The 15,298-nt window shown below is 41.8% G+C and overlaps 1 protein-coding gene and 1 pseudogene across 4 annotated transcripts in view; both read left to right on the top strand.

Moving 5' to 3' along the window:
- The window catches only part of dlgap1b (discs, large (Drosophila) homolog-associated protein 1b), a 118,722-nt gene that overhangs the window by 54,624 nt on the left and 48,800 nt on the right, over positions 1-15,298 (top strand). For 3 of the 4 annotated variants that reach the window (XM_034707054.1, XM_034707056.1, XM_034707057.1), the window contains exons 3-4: positions 11,003-12,140; positions 14,018-14,232. In XM_034707054.1, the coding sequence (XP_034562945.1) occupies positions 11,070-12,140; positions 14,018-14,232 (1,286 nt within the window). In that variant the 5' untranslated portion in view covers positions 11,003-11,069. Of the gene's footprint in view, positions 1-10,998; positions 12,141-14,017; positions 14,233-15,298 lie in introns of all 4 variants that reach the window. The other variant, XM_034707055.1, reaches the window with a different exon arrangement.
- LOC117829401 lies at positions 5,140-5,585 on the top strand (annotated as a pseudogene).

Genomic DNA, 15,298 nt, shown 5'->3' with positions numbered 1-15,298 from the left:
CAACATGCACACGCACATACTTAGAGGCTGAGTCTACACGGTTCGATTTAGTCATCACCGTCACAGCAATATGCCACCTCAACATAGACCAGGATTAGCTGCCCCAGTTTTCACAGCTTTTAAGGGAGAATATAAACATGAGGGGTATTATTCTGTGAGCATAAATGGAGATGTTTATTCTTCAACACAGGCAGATGCTTTTCACCTGATGTTGTATATGTTTGTGTGTTACCAGTCTCAGAAAAAGCTCTTTGTTTGCGTTGGTGTCCCACTTTGAGAGGAACTTTAGTAGAGCATACTGTGTGTTCATCAAAGAATTGAGGCGCTTCATTTTCATATCAACATCACATCATTAAAATATGTTTTTGATCAGAGTGCAAATCAGTGAACAAAGGAATAATTTTGGCATCATTTCCATATGGAGTCGTACTCATCATTTCTGTACAGATGGGTGTGTAGTTAGAAAAAGAGTGTGTGTTTGTAAGTGTGTTAGTAAGGCAATAGGCCACAGCAGCCCCAGCCTTTCTTTGGCGTAGATCTCTGCCACCGCCTGAGACAAAGGTATTTATAGCTGCTTGAACTGCCATTCAAAGGTACGATGATGTACAGATAAACGAGCATGCTTTGTAGCATCTACTGTATATTTAATAAAGAAACTGAAGTAATTAGGTGTTGGACACTCTTTGCTCTTTCCCAGTACACCCAGCAAATTCCTCTTACTCTGGCCATATAGTCGAGAGCAATGTTTACCGAACAAGCCAGACAATTCTAACACTGTAATGGAAGATACTGTTCAACCTATTTCCTTTAAGGCTTTAGTTTTTTTTTTTCAATTATCTTTTTATTTATTTTCAACATTTTATAACACACAAGACGAAAAACAAACACGAGAGGAAAGTCAAAAGAAGAGGGGAAAAAGAGGAAAATAAATAAATAAATGAAATAAAACAAATAAAAACAGTTTGCAAAACACAAATACGTACATTATAATAAGTACAAATAATAAGTGCAAATACATAAACCATGGTCATATTACATTGTCTTAAGACTTTAGTTTGATGGGTTTGACAACAGAGGCTATGTGACCACGAAGACCAAACTAATCAATGACTCCTTGTGCCTTACTGTGTGAACTGTAACATTACAAGGGTGGACAAAACCATCAACCGGCCCCCCAGAGTCCCCTTTTGTTAGTTATTTTGTCACATATTTATTCAGATTCTCCTCTCTTTGTTTCATTCTGAACATAAGTTGTAATCATGTTTACATTGGCCTTGTTTTTTTAGTTCATCCAATGGATCAGTTTGTTTCAATCCAGCTCTGCCAGTCTACTGGACCTCAACAGTCACTATAAAACAGGGATTTTACAAACTGTAGTGTTTTTCTAGATGCTTTTTTAATCATTGCACTTATCTAAGGTTATGAAATCAATTACTAGCTTCTCCGTTGAGTTACTGGTAATCATGTCTACTTACTAAAAATACACAACAAATCAGTGGTTTGGTCTTTTTTTCCTCTTTTCTTGGATAAGAAGAGAAAAGATGAGAATAAAAACACAAGAAACAGCCGCTACTGTTACCCCCCTCACATATGATCCTGTAAAAAGACAAAGATAACTGTATCGTCTGCTTTATGATGGCAAAAGGCACATTATACAACAAGACTAATTTTAAACCAATCAACACACTTAAAAACAGAACACAGCCCTAATAAGATACAGACATTAATAGGGTTACATTAGCAGAAAGTACCAAGTAATTAAAGTAATAATATACAGAGCTATAAGCAGTGTGAGGTAGCAGGCTGACCTGTAGTGATTGGTACGTACAAGGTCTCATTAGCTGAGGTGAAACACTGGTTTTTACAACTGGAAATCCATTGGTTTCCATGGTTATGCTGTCCTCCCATGTGTGGTTTCCTTAAGAAACCTTATTGAAGGATTATAATTGTGAAACATACTCTTATTGTACACCATATCTACTGTACCTACCTAGATATATACCTACATATAAACCTACATCCCTCCCTCCCTACACAACATATTTAAACATCTTATTCTATATTAAAACTAATGAGAGTGAATAGAGTCCCTCAATCTAAGCCTGTGTAAATTGAATTCATCCTCGAAATCTTAGATTTATCTTTTTCTTTTATCGCATTATTGCATTCTTGAAAACATATTTTGGATTGCCTCATAAGATATAAATTAACATGCATTATTTCTGATGTTTAATTTATTCTTTTTGCTGTTAATGAAGTTTGTTTTAACTCGAATTGAAAGCATGCAAATTAACTTTGTGAAATTAAAACCCATGAATCTTTCATCACTTGATTTTAATCTTGTCGTAACAGATTATGAAACACTTAATTCGACTGTCTTTTGGAATAGGTACTAAGGATTCATGTTGCTTACTTGAGCTAACGTTTGTGTAAGGATGTTAAGTTTGACAATCTGGATCTGCAATTTTTTCAAAATGTTTCCAAATTCTAACACATACTTATCCTGACTGGTGGCTTTGTTTATTTCTTTAACACAACTTACCAACTGGCTCAGTCTCAAACTATTAAGAGAATATCCTTTACTGATCCTGCTAACTCCTCGGCTTTTATTGCAGAAGTTTGAATTCAGCTGCGTCCGTTTTTAGTATTTCAATTTTGTTTGTTTAACCACATTCAGATTGATCACATTTTTTAAAAAGCAAGTACATAATAAGGTATAAGATATGAATAGATTACAGGCATTTTTCTTTAAATGTACATGTTTGTTATCAGACCTCTTTGAGATCAAGCTCAGACTTCAGTCAGTTCCTCTGAGAGATCACGACTGCCTTTACAGAAAGAATCTAATCATATTCAAGTGTCAATGGCACCTTTTATGGAGAACAGATTGGAGCCGCTCTCTTCATCCTCACTTCCTCCTGTACATTCATGATGGATTCAACCTTCAGCTATACAATGAAAACCACGGCAGAGTCGTGGCCTTTTATCATGAGTCAAAGTGTCACATCCTCTCAGCTCAATCTCTGTTCTTTAAAGATCAACAGTTGAATGAGTCCATTCTTCTTTATGAGAAACGACAGAAAGAGTCTCAGGACAGCAATCTTATATAATTGTATGGTCAGAATTTTTCTTATACATTTGTATTTTACCTGCAGCATGAATCACCATCTGATATATCACTCTGTATGGTCATTTAAGTACTGTATGTGCAACATTTCTGCTGTAAATGTTTTTCTGTATCTACAGTGTCCCAATTAAAGATAAAAAGAATATCAGATAAGACAGATCTATTATTCTTTTGGGATGCTTCCTCTGTAGCCTTTACATAGAAATGCACTCTCAAAACCTCAAAACAAAACCTCCATATGCCATGCTCGGCTGCATCCATCGCTGCGTTTTCCAGAAGTCCGCTCACATTCCCGCATCGTTCTGCAAACATGAGCCTCAGTGACAGCTTCTCCCTGAGACAAACAATACGGCACTTTCTCCGGGCTTAATGCCTTTGTTAATTTGTTTACCTAGATCAAATAGACCTCATCACTGGAGGAATTTGTCTCCAGAATGTGCTCAGCGGGTCCTGAGCTATAACTCAACACAGTCACTCCATTTGTCAGAGAGAGGCCTGACAGTCAGCCTAATTAGTTTGGTTGTGACAAAGGAGCTGTCTGCTGGAAACCCGGAACATCAATCCATCCATGAAGGCATGTGTTTTCATAATGCAGCAAAACATGCCTATTAGGCAGGAGGTATAAAACAGCATTTATGACAGTATCTAATGATCTGTTGGCGGTAAAGACTTGCTGCATGTGAGTATTTGTTAGCCAGGCTGGTTTGCATGCTTCAAGCAGTTAGTCAGTCCCTGGGTGTTTAGAATATTGCAAAGCAAACTGCATAAGCTGTCATCATTGAATGCAGTATAGATATACAACCTGGCTTCTTATCGCCTGTGTTGTAACCACCTATAAAATCAAAAAATTGATGGAATAAAATGCTGTCAGTGCTCAATCTCATTTAATAGAGGTGCGTGTTCACTGTCTAACACTGACAGGATTTTTACTATGTCTCTTACTGCTTTCACAGACATTATGAATCACACTGTAAAAATCCAAAGCAGCTATTTGCTGTTTTTCTTTCAAATGTTGTCTGGACGCAGCCAGACAAGACAGAGAGGGAAGAACGTCATCTATCATTTAAGAGTCATTTTAACAGTGAGACATTAGAGTTAGTGCTCTCCTGTGCTCTCCTGACATCCCTAAAAGCAGCTTTTACATAATCCGGATACACACACACACACACACACACACTCACACACATAAAAGGAGAGGTTCCCTTAACGCCTCTTTGGCCCCTGGCTGTCTCTGAAATGTTCTGCGACATCATTCTCTAGGGGATTTTTTTTTTTTTAACACTGTTCACACATTTACAATATGAACATCCTTTATATCTCCATCCCTGCTCCTCAGTCTGCTGCAGCTCTCCTGTATTTATGTGTGTGTTTCAGTCTAAGATATTAAAGCCTCAAATAGTCACATTGTTAATTATTCATAGGTACGGTAGAGTTTTCTTACAGTTGGTGTGAGTGAGTGTGTTAAAGCATCTCCAGATTATAACAGGATGCAATGCAGAGAATTTCCTGTACTTTCATGTCACTCCTTTTACTGGGAACATTTTTATTTTCCGCTATATTGACCTCTTCCACTCAGTAAAGCTGAACGCTAATCTTGTTTATCCTAATACATGCTACTCAATTATCTTTTTGCTCTTCATTTTTAAAGGGTCAGTGCATCCAAATTAGTTAGAGAGAACATTTAGTCTCACAACAACAGTCATGCAGATTGATTTAATCCAAGATATCCACTATGTCTGGATCTGCACATTTATTTCTGAACTTTTCTATAAAAAGACACATTGCTGTCAAAACTTGTGTGGACTTTCACTTTTTGGCAGCAGAACTCTAATCACAGAGAAAATCATCTTCAGTATCCTTGTTCCCCTCTGGAAAATTAGATTTAGAAAGAGGATAAAACTACAGAGCCCAACCTTCTTCGTTCCCCCAGAGATCTCTGAAAATTATCCGCCACTCTCTCGACCCCAAGAGCCTGACTAAATCATGCAAGACCACGGCCTCCAATCTCCAGGTTCACAGATCAGGCCGTCAAAGGCATGCACATCCGCAAGGTTAACAAGCACCAGAGGGACATGGTCGTCAAGCACCACTGTGTCCCAGTCCGCCACTGCAACAGAGTCCACAAGGGTGCCCAGGCCTAACAGTTGAGCTGGCCTAATGAGAGTGCTGTGTTCCTTCTGCACATGCTCAAAAGATGCTGACAGCAACACTGAGCTCAAGGGTCTGGATGTGGACTCTTTGGTCATCAAGCACATCCAGGTGTAGAAGGCTCCAAAGATAAGGAGACCCACTTACAGCGCTCACGACCATATCAACCATTATATAAGCTCTATATTTCACATTTAGATGATCGTGATGGAGGAGAAGCAGATCGTCCCCAACCTCCAAGGAGAAGGTCAACTGGCAGAAGGTTTCTCAGAAGAAGCTGAGGAAGCAGAAGCTCATGGCACTGGAGTAAAATCCCTTTAAAACCCCTAACTTGTTTTAAAAAAGGATAAAACTACAGAGATCTCTTAAATCAGATGTTTTGCTTACAGATAAATCAGGAAAAAATATGTAAGGGATAATGCATAGCTTCAAGTCTGAGTCTTGCTCACCTTGTCAGGATTCTAATTCACATGCCCACCTGCTCACGATACATTATCCTGCTTATTACTCAGCTTCGAACTTACGCCATAAACAAGATAATATGTATTTATTGAAAAAAGATGTATTCATCCAGCTGCAAAAACAGTCCCTACTTTATAGGCCCTACTGCTGTCCTCTTTCTATGCGTATAGTGGGGGAATATACAGGATACTGAGGATATAGAGCGCACAATACCTTCACCCTTCTATCCAGTCTGTGCTGTAATATCATGATGTAGCCTGGACTGCAAGTGCTTGCAGGATCAAAGGCAAAAACTGAACTTGACCTAAAAAAATTGAAGGTAAAGTGCTGTACTTTTTCTGCTGGTTCACACAAACGCAAGCACACACACTTGCAGGATAATTTAATTCCCTATGGAGAGGAGACTGGTAATGTGTGCAACCTGTGGAGAAATCATTGCTAGGTTTGAGAGAAAAGATGAGACCTTTTATTAGCTGTGTGGCCTCAGAGGTTCCTCAAAGAAGATCTGCAGCCCCCGAGCTCCGTCTCACAGCCCGCGTTTGATGTCGATTGAGGAAGATAGACCAACTGCAATCTGTACAGCTCAGCAGCCTTTTATTTTGTCAGCAAGAGCAGCTCACACCAGAGCATATTGATTTCAGCACTTCCTGCAGAGACACTGCAGGGCCCTGTTACTTTGCATTTTCAATCAACCTTTTTCAGTTTGCCTTGGTTTGTCTCACATTGTTGGGTTAGAGTAAATAAAATTCAGAGTAGAGCTGATCGCTGTGAGACTGCGTCCAAGATTAGCGTCTGTGCTGGATAAGAAAAAGCAAAATCTATTTTCTATTTACCTCATCTCAGCCCAAAAAAAGCTTGGCCCCCGAAATAGAATTTACCCTGCTGTGCTGATGCAATGCAGGTGCTAATGGTCATTAACATTCATAGCTTGACTTGTTTTATCTACTCCTGCATTTTGTTTGCACACCTTGCTGTTCAGCACACAATCACTTTGAATAATGAGGTCTCAGTGGTTTTCAGAGCCTGATCACACAAATTGAAAGGAGCAAGCTGTTTGTGCTGTCTTGTTGTTTTTTAACTTGTTTTCCTGTTGCGTTTCTTTATCATTAATCATCACATTTTTACTGGTGTGGCTCCAGATTTATCTCAGTATTGACTTTGTACTGTTTGCTAAATCAACACAACACATAACCAACCATAGCTAAGCAACCATAACTAGTAAAAGCACCCCAGTTAAAGCTGCTGTTGGTAGTCACAGAGCAAACATCTGTTCAGAGAGAGGGACTTTGAATGTCAACACTATCCCTCCCAACCAGATTCCTCTTAGCCCCCCAACACAGATCGGTGTGTGCAGTCATGATAGTGCTGGACTCATAACCAATCAGAGGACAGAGGACGTAGTAAGGGCTGCCCCTTAACCAATCAGGACAGAGGATTGGAGATTAGCTATGATTGGTCCGTCATAACGGGAACGAGGGGAACAATAACATTGCTTGATTCAAAGGCATTGGAAAACACAGATTTCGCAATAGTCTCAAATTACTCCACTTACCCATGAGTACCGATGGGCATTATGACCTTTTTTCAAAACCCAGCAGAAAAAAAGTAACGTTTTTTACACCATTCCTACCAACAGCAGCTTTAAGTCTTCAATGTTTCTTATATTAGAGTTGAAGCAGTAGTCATGGGGCATTTGAAAGAGCAATGCTCTGTGTTTAAGAGATGGTATGTCCTGTTATAGCCTTCTCAAAGATAACTTACAGTTGTAATCAAACAGTTTCAAGTCCAAAGAGTACATAAGAACACTAACTACATTAGTTTGCAGGGTAATAGGTTGGGCTTACAAAAAGGAGCCATTGCCCTACTAGCACAGCCCCCGTGAAGCAGTGCGGAGGCTACTGTTAGTTATAATGCTATTAGAGTTACATTACATTAGAAGATAGTTCTCGATTGGATTTGGAGAAGGTGCCTCTTCAGTTACCCTGACTGACATTACCTGAGATAACATTTGGGATAGTCTTGTAAGTTGTTACTCTTTATTTTAAATATTAACCCTCCTGTTATGTTCGTTTCTCAATTATTCAAAGGTATCAAAACCCCAAAAAGTCCCAATACATTTTTTTAAATCTCATTATAAACTCCATTATAAACCATTTAAATCAATATTTAGTGCAATAGTGTTCTTTAATTCTCACATATCATGGTTCCATGAGGACAATCACTCTTTTTTCATGAATATTCATGTTAAAACTTTAAAAAGTATAATGTTGGTAGGACTCCCTTGCAGAGAATTTTGATATGTTTTGCCCCTCACCTGCTGAGTGTCCCCTCATTGTGGGTGGAGTTTGCCCACGGGAACAGAGAAGGTGGAGTGAAATATGTCACACAGTTGCAAAGAAACAATTAGTATTGGATACTTCTGACCCCTTTTAGCCTCCACTTTGACTGCAGGGTCAAATTGACTCACAAACAGTATCTGTGAAATATAAACATGCAAGGGGGGTGAAATATGTGAAATTAAGCATTTTTTTTAATATGTTGATTACGCTAATTAAGCCAAGCTGAAGAAGTTTCATACCGAAAATAATACTTTTAACAACTTATCTTGAAATGGGTCAGTCTGATCCGGAACATAACAGGAGGGTTAAAAGTGAACATTGTAAAATATATGAGGAAGAACTTAAGCTTAACAGTGCAACAGAGTTATGTTTTCATTTCAATGGTTTTTTTTTCCATATTTCTCAAATAACTTTGTGTTCATGTCCTTTGCAAATCTTCAGCTGGTAAAGATGTTAGCTCTTTTTTTTTACTAGGGACAAGTAGCTGTAGCCTCAATCTTCTGCATGATATAATGTAGCTGTCAAGTGCATATTGATTACCCCCCTGACAAGGTTCTAAAATAAGGGTTTTTTGGAAAGGATCAACTAAAACATTAAAAAGTCTGCCAGCATCATTCAGTGAGCAAAGCAGACACTTAACAAGTCAAACTGAGAAGTCTGCTTTTGTCTCTGACATTAGCGGCCTGTTTTTTTAAAGCTGTGAGCACAAAATAAACCACCATTATCATTATTTATTGCATTGTGTCTTGTGAAAGAAAGAAGCCATTGATAGGCATGGTAAAGGAGTGTGTAGCTTAGCTAAAGCCAACTTAAAAACATGGATAAAATGACATATAAAAACCTAAAGTATGACTTCAGTATCTCCTGGGGAAAGCATTATAACCATTTCACATTTGGCATGTAGCTTGTCCAGTCATTGGTGTGCTATATCGTGGCCAACATGACCAGACAGGTAGAGACACAACTGGGCCACATAGCTGTGATGGACATGCAACATAACATAACCAGAGCTGTCTATGAGCTGTCTTCATGCCACAGTGAGCTGCCCCTAACAGACAGAAGCAGCAGATCCTCTTCGTCTTGTTGTTGATAAACTGCACTTTACAAGCTAACAGCATCAAAATTCAGCACGGGTATGAAGCCTGTCAGATACACTATGTGTTTATATGTCAGCATGTGCGTGTGTGTTTGTGCTTTAGTGTGTGGCTAGCAGGCAGAAAGCCAGCGTGACCCAACTTCAGCTTTTCAGCCTTAGTGCGGGGCTGCAGACAGCTGTGCCACAAACACGCTGCTGTGGATCACCGCGAGGGCCTTTTATTTAGGTCACATTCTGTGCTTCAGCAGCCAACAGAAGGGATCTCTGTCAGCTGCAATGAATACCTTTAGTTGGACACAGCCCACTTTCTAAGTGCCCTCCAAGACGCAGACACTGTGTGGATCTGTGTGCTATGTAGAGTGAGTTTTGTGTGGAGTCACTCCTGTGAGTGTGTTGCAGATGGCTGTGGGGGCTAACCTCTCTATGTTTTGTCATTTTCACTCCCAACAATACAAAGTGATATATTGGCCTAATTCTCCTGCAGAGTGATTGGAACCTCTGGTTTAGTACAGAAAGGAGATTACATGAATAATTCCCCCAATTTTTCAATTACTCCACCAGCCAGTTTACAGCTGCATCACAGACAATAATAAATCTGACTCCCTCTACACTACTGCACATAAATATAACCCTACATCCATACACCCTGCGCCCTACACTGTGTCCTCTAGATATGTAAAGAACAGATAATATTTCATTCCACTGCTCCATCTCCCTCACACTCTCTTGTTATGTTCCCTCCCTTTGTTTCCTCCTCTCCATCCTCATTTTTTCTTTTTTTTTCTTTACCACAGTGGCCTTTGCTAGCACATTATAAATTGCAGTAATGAATTCCCCCTCGTAGGCTCAGCCACACTGCTGTCACAAGACTACACCAGGGTTGCGTGGGCTCTTATTATTGTCTCGTTAGCTTCACCTCCAGTCCATCGAAAACGGTGTAGGTTCAGCAGCTAGCCAGCCGCAGCCCCAGATGGGTAAGGAAGGCAGTTTAAGGGCGCTGATGGATGCCATTGTTTTCATGTCACTGTGTAAGAGAAAGGTCGTTTATTGCCGCTTACCTCGACTGGCCCAGAAGCTGTCAGCTGGGTTTTACCAGCCAATTAGTTTGCCTGTAGAGGAGAACTAGAGGTACACAGGGAAAGTGTAGGAGCAGGCTGTGATCATTTGTTTGTTATGTTTGGGTTTAGAGGGGTTGCATGCGTGTACAGCAGGTGCACTGTAAGGCAAAAATAAATGCATTTTTAAGTATTACCATTCTGTTACATCATCTGTTAAATCAAACGAGGGAGTCAGACTTTGTGCAGAGGGTTTCTATGCATCCCTTAAACCAGTTCCACATCATGTTATTTGTTAAGTAACACTCGTGCTTGAATTTCTTAAAGTACCCTTGAACAAATATAGAAATTACTCAAGCTAGAAATAGATTTGAACTTTCCCTGATACCAGCTCATTCTTTGTTTACCCCGGTTTGCTCCATCAACTGTCACTTTTTTTTTTTCCTGAAATCTACCAGAGAGAGCGGAGAAGTGAAAGAGGAAGCTTGAGGACAGATCTGGATGTCAGGGACCAGATGCCAACTGACTGCTATATTAAGAGAATCTCCTTCTGAAGTTTTGAAGGACAAAAATAAAGAATAGGTCTAGGCCCTGTCAACAAGTTTTTCATCTGTGAAAGAGAGCCAGGAAGCATCTTCTTCAAATGAAAGCAGATGCAGGCATGGAAAATGTGCTTTGAGTGTATGCAAATTTGAGATATTTATAATTATCCTCTCTGTCTCTCTCTTTTTGTTTGTTTGTCTGCTCTTCCTCATGCCTGTGTGTTCCTTTGAAGAGCTAGTTTTGGGGCCTGTGCGGACTTCCTGCGGCAGCAGTTGGATGTGCGCGTCAATCTGGCCACGATGACGATGAAAGGCCTTTCCAGCAGCCGCAGTCACCACCATGCGGTGACCTGCGACCCATCTTACGACTCCATGACCCTGGGGCACTCGGATCGTCGGTCCTACTTCCTCAACCCTGGTGAGGCTCATTCTGGTGACCACTCCTGCTACACCCAGCGCCCCAATTCTTTCCAGTCTGAGTGCAGTGCCTACCCTGATCTGGCCAGCTGCACCTTTCCTCGCAGACATTATAGCTCCCACCATGAGCTGAAAGACGAGTGCAGCGCTGTGGTGCCTTACACGGGGCCAACAGGGATCAGTAAGGGAGGAGGAGGAGGGGGTAACAACAACAACCATATTCCCTCAAACCTGCTGGAGCAGTTTGAACGCCAGGCACCAGTGCGACGTGAAGGCTACCACACACTGCAGTACAAACGCACCGCAGTAGAACACCAACGTAGTGACAGCCCAGGTCGGATCCGCCATCTCGTTCACTCCGTCCAGAAGCTTTTCACAAAGTCGCACTCTCTGGAAGGACCCTCGGGGTCTGCTGGAGGAGGCAGTGGGAGGATGAATGGCAGCAAATCCAGTCCTGATGATCCACCTTCCTCTTCTGGCACCTTGAAGCACAGTAAACGCAGTAAGAGCAAAGACCGCTCAAAGTCAGAGCCTAAGATGCGCTCTGCCATTTCAGGCTACTGGAGCTCAGACGACACTCTGGACCGGGAGATGTGCCTCTACCACCACCACCATGGAGGAAGCAGTGGAGGCCTGCCTACCGGAGTCATGACGATGGGGCGCCACCCGGACAAATCCCAGTCGCAGTACTTCATGGAGTCCTACAACACCATCAGCGCCCACTCTCTGAAGACATCACGCAGTAACAACGACGTCAAGTGTTCAACTTGCTCCGGGGGCAGCACCGGGGCCATGCAGCTGGTCCCCCTAGATGGCCAGATGCAGCTGAAGAAGAGCTCCTGGTCCTCAACTCTGACGGTGAGCAGAGCAAGAGAGGTCTACCAGAAGGCCTCAGTCAACCTAGATAAAGCTCTAGTGAAAGCCGAGCAGGGACGCACCTGCCACTTCCTCCAGGTATGACTGTCACTACAGCCCCACCTCTTGCATGTCATGCTTCATGCATCCAGCGGTGCCAGCTGCTCCTCCTCCTCCATGCATCTGTGTCTGTTTGTGTGTGCATCCATGCATGGCATCCATTCATCCCCTGTTTCCCAAAGAATTATCAGTCTTATATGGACTACCCCTGGCATCATGAGGAACCATTTCGCAAAATCATTATGCCGTTTGCTCCTCTGTGTTTGTCTCCATGTATGTGGAAATAATCATATGATGTTGATGCTTGTGCCTTTTCCTTTGTTATTTACACTATGTCAAAGGTCACAGATTACATAGCATACTTAGCTTTGACACAGCCCCTAGTTAAGAAACAATGCATGTCTTGTCTGTCAGGTTCATGTACCATCACCCCTAACCATTTATTATAAATACAGCTGATGAGGATGTAATGCTACAGGGCAGCAGGGCAGATGTGTGTAAGTGTATACAGTACATCTTGTTTACCCAGATCAGAGAGAGCCAGAGGTCAGCAAATGGAAAAAAAAAGCTTTAGCCTACAAGCTAACTCTTACAAGATAACAGGACACACATCTGCAGACACACAGACCCACCCAAACATCAGAGTAAGCTGCAAATATACGCCGGTAGTATAGGAGAGAAATAGACATATCAGGGAGAACAGTGAAGAGTGTGCGTGTATATATGCTGTAAGGCAAGGACCAAAAGACAGCAAATAAGGGCAAAAGAGGAGGGCGTGAAGGGAGAAAGTAAAAGACAAGAACTCAAAGAAAGGGGGCATAAAAGACAGACACAAAGTTCTGTATGGCCTTGCATTTTAACAGCCTGGAAAACGGAGCGAGCAGATCAAGGAAGAATTTTGTCGCTGCAGTACGGCAACATTTCTCCCGGGGTAAAGGAGCCATCGCTTTTGTCTTTAAAAGAAAGACAGGATGAAAAAAAACAGCTTTCAAGGAGAGCAGCCTGACAAGTTAGTATGCAGACGTTTTTAGAATCCATAAAACAAAAAATTTGCTTCTTTTTCCTTCAACTCCTGGGACTGAAACCTGTAATCTATTGTTAAATGCTCACACATACATGCACACATGCATTACATTAAGGCATACCCTTTTAATGCACTCATGCAATATTCACAGGTTAGAGTATTTTTTAATAGTTGCACAGTGCTGTAATAAGTGATTAAAAGGGAGGACTTTATCTCTTTCTTTATGGCTTTTTCTCTACAATAATCATTCCTTCTGACACCATCCCTGACAGTCTCTCCCAGTATGTCAACACAGTGCAGAGCTGCCCTGACATCAGTCAGCTTGGTTTCCAGGCTACACAACCGTCTGTTGAATGACTCTCCTGCACTTTTTTCCTGCTCTGTATCTCATTTCTTTCACTTCAGAGCTGGTGCCCTAACAGCCACTCACATTGGGACTGCAGTGGTTCTGCTGTACAAAACCCTCTTTGTTTTCCCTCTCTCTCCATGCCTGCTGTCTTTGACTCTCTCTCTCTTTTAGATTAGGGCTGGCAGATAGCTTTACCTCTTATTTTTACCTTCATTAGTGCGTGTGAAAAGTCAGGAGAGCAGACAGAAGCCAGGGTACTGCGAGGTTTTGTCTAAACCATTAATTCCCTGCGTTTGATATGCCGCATGCAGCACAGGACAGAAAAAAGAAGGCCTCCGGCATTCACAAGCTGATGGTATGATTAGGGCAGACCCTGCATTGATAGTGTTACCAATGTGTCATACAGGTATTTATATCACACCAGGGTAGAGCATTTCGCTGCCTTGCTTTTATTCATGTCTGAGTGCTTCTGTATGAGCTGTCATGGCTGCAGGGTGACCCGTGTCTGCTCCCTCTTTACCTTATCTCCCCTCATCTCCCCAGGTGCCTCAGGACGACTGGAACAGTTTTTCTCCGCTGGGAAAGGATGACGAGATTCCATGCAGGCGAATGCGCAGCGGCAGCTACATCAAAGCCATGGCAGAGGACGACAGCGGCGACTCGGACTGCAGCCCCAAACCCTCGCCCAAGGTCCAGGCTCGACGAGCCAGCTACCTGAAGGCCACACAGCCGTCCCTGACAGAGATGACCACGCTTCAGTGAGTTTGTGTTAGGGATGAAGCTACTGTTAACAGCTATTTGAATCAGTTATATAACTAATGTGCATTTTCTAAATGGTTATCATCACTTACCTTATAACTTCAATTTGCAAATAATGCAAGTATTGATATGTGTTATTGTAAGGGTAACAGTGTGCTGCCTGAATATCATGCTTCAGTACACTATATTCTTCTGAACATCATGTTCAAGCTTTCACTCTGATCAGCTGCTTGGTTTCAATGAAACAGACGAGAGCGAAAGAAAAAAAGTCGACGAACAGAAGGAGATGAAGACGGTCATTGTTACTCAAGTGTCTGCCCGGCTGGAGTCTGACTCAGTCCTTGACTCTCAGAGCCACAGCAGAAGGGCCTGTTCTGTGTTTACAATTAAGGAGGACACTTTTATTATTATCATCATCATCACTTCATCTTGGGACGCACGCACGCACGCACGCACGCACGCACGCACGCACGCACGCACGCACGCACGCACGCACGCACGCACGCACGCACGCACGCACGCACGCAGTTGTTGAACAGAAGCCTGGAACAGAGGAAATGCATTGTGGGTCAACAGCATATAAAGGATATTTTCTTTCTCATAAAGCAACTCTCTGAAATATCCAGAATCATCTCAGTATGTTGTTTCTTGTTGCATAAGAAGCACCGTGGTCTACAGCATCTCTTCACAGCATGAGTTCATTTCCAGCAGCAGTAGAGTCCATCAAGATGCTTTCTGATAAAAGTAACACATCAAGCCAACAACACTGCCTGCAATAAACTATTGACAAGTTAACTTGAGCTGAAACAAGAAGCTAAGTGATAACAATTGTGAATGATATCTCTTTCAGAGGAATGTTATTCATGATTCAATGAGTTCAAATCTAGGTTTAATACTATTTTGTTCTGATTTGTCGCTGTTGAAGTTACTCACAGTCTAGTAATGCTGCAGTAATGTGATGTCAGAAAGGTTCAGTGAGACAAAACGAAACAAAACAGAAAGGCACTCAGGCTTAACAAACAGGGCAAGATGTAAAATTGTTGTTAGCTGCAGATATCAGTCAGA

The sequence above is a fragment of the Notolabrus celidotus genome, chromosome 17, assembly GCF_009762535.1.
Source record: "Notolabrus celidotus isolate fNotCel1 chromosome 17, fNotCel1.pri, whole genome shotgun sequence".
Lineage (NCBI taxonomy): Eukaryota > Metazoa > Chordata > Actinopteri > Labriformes > Labridae > Notolabrus > Notolabrus celidotus.
This window is presented reverse-complemented; position numbering and strand designations above follow the sequence as displayed.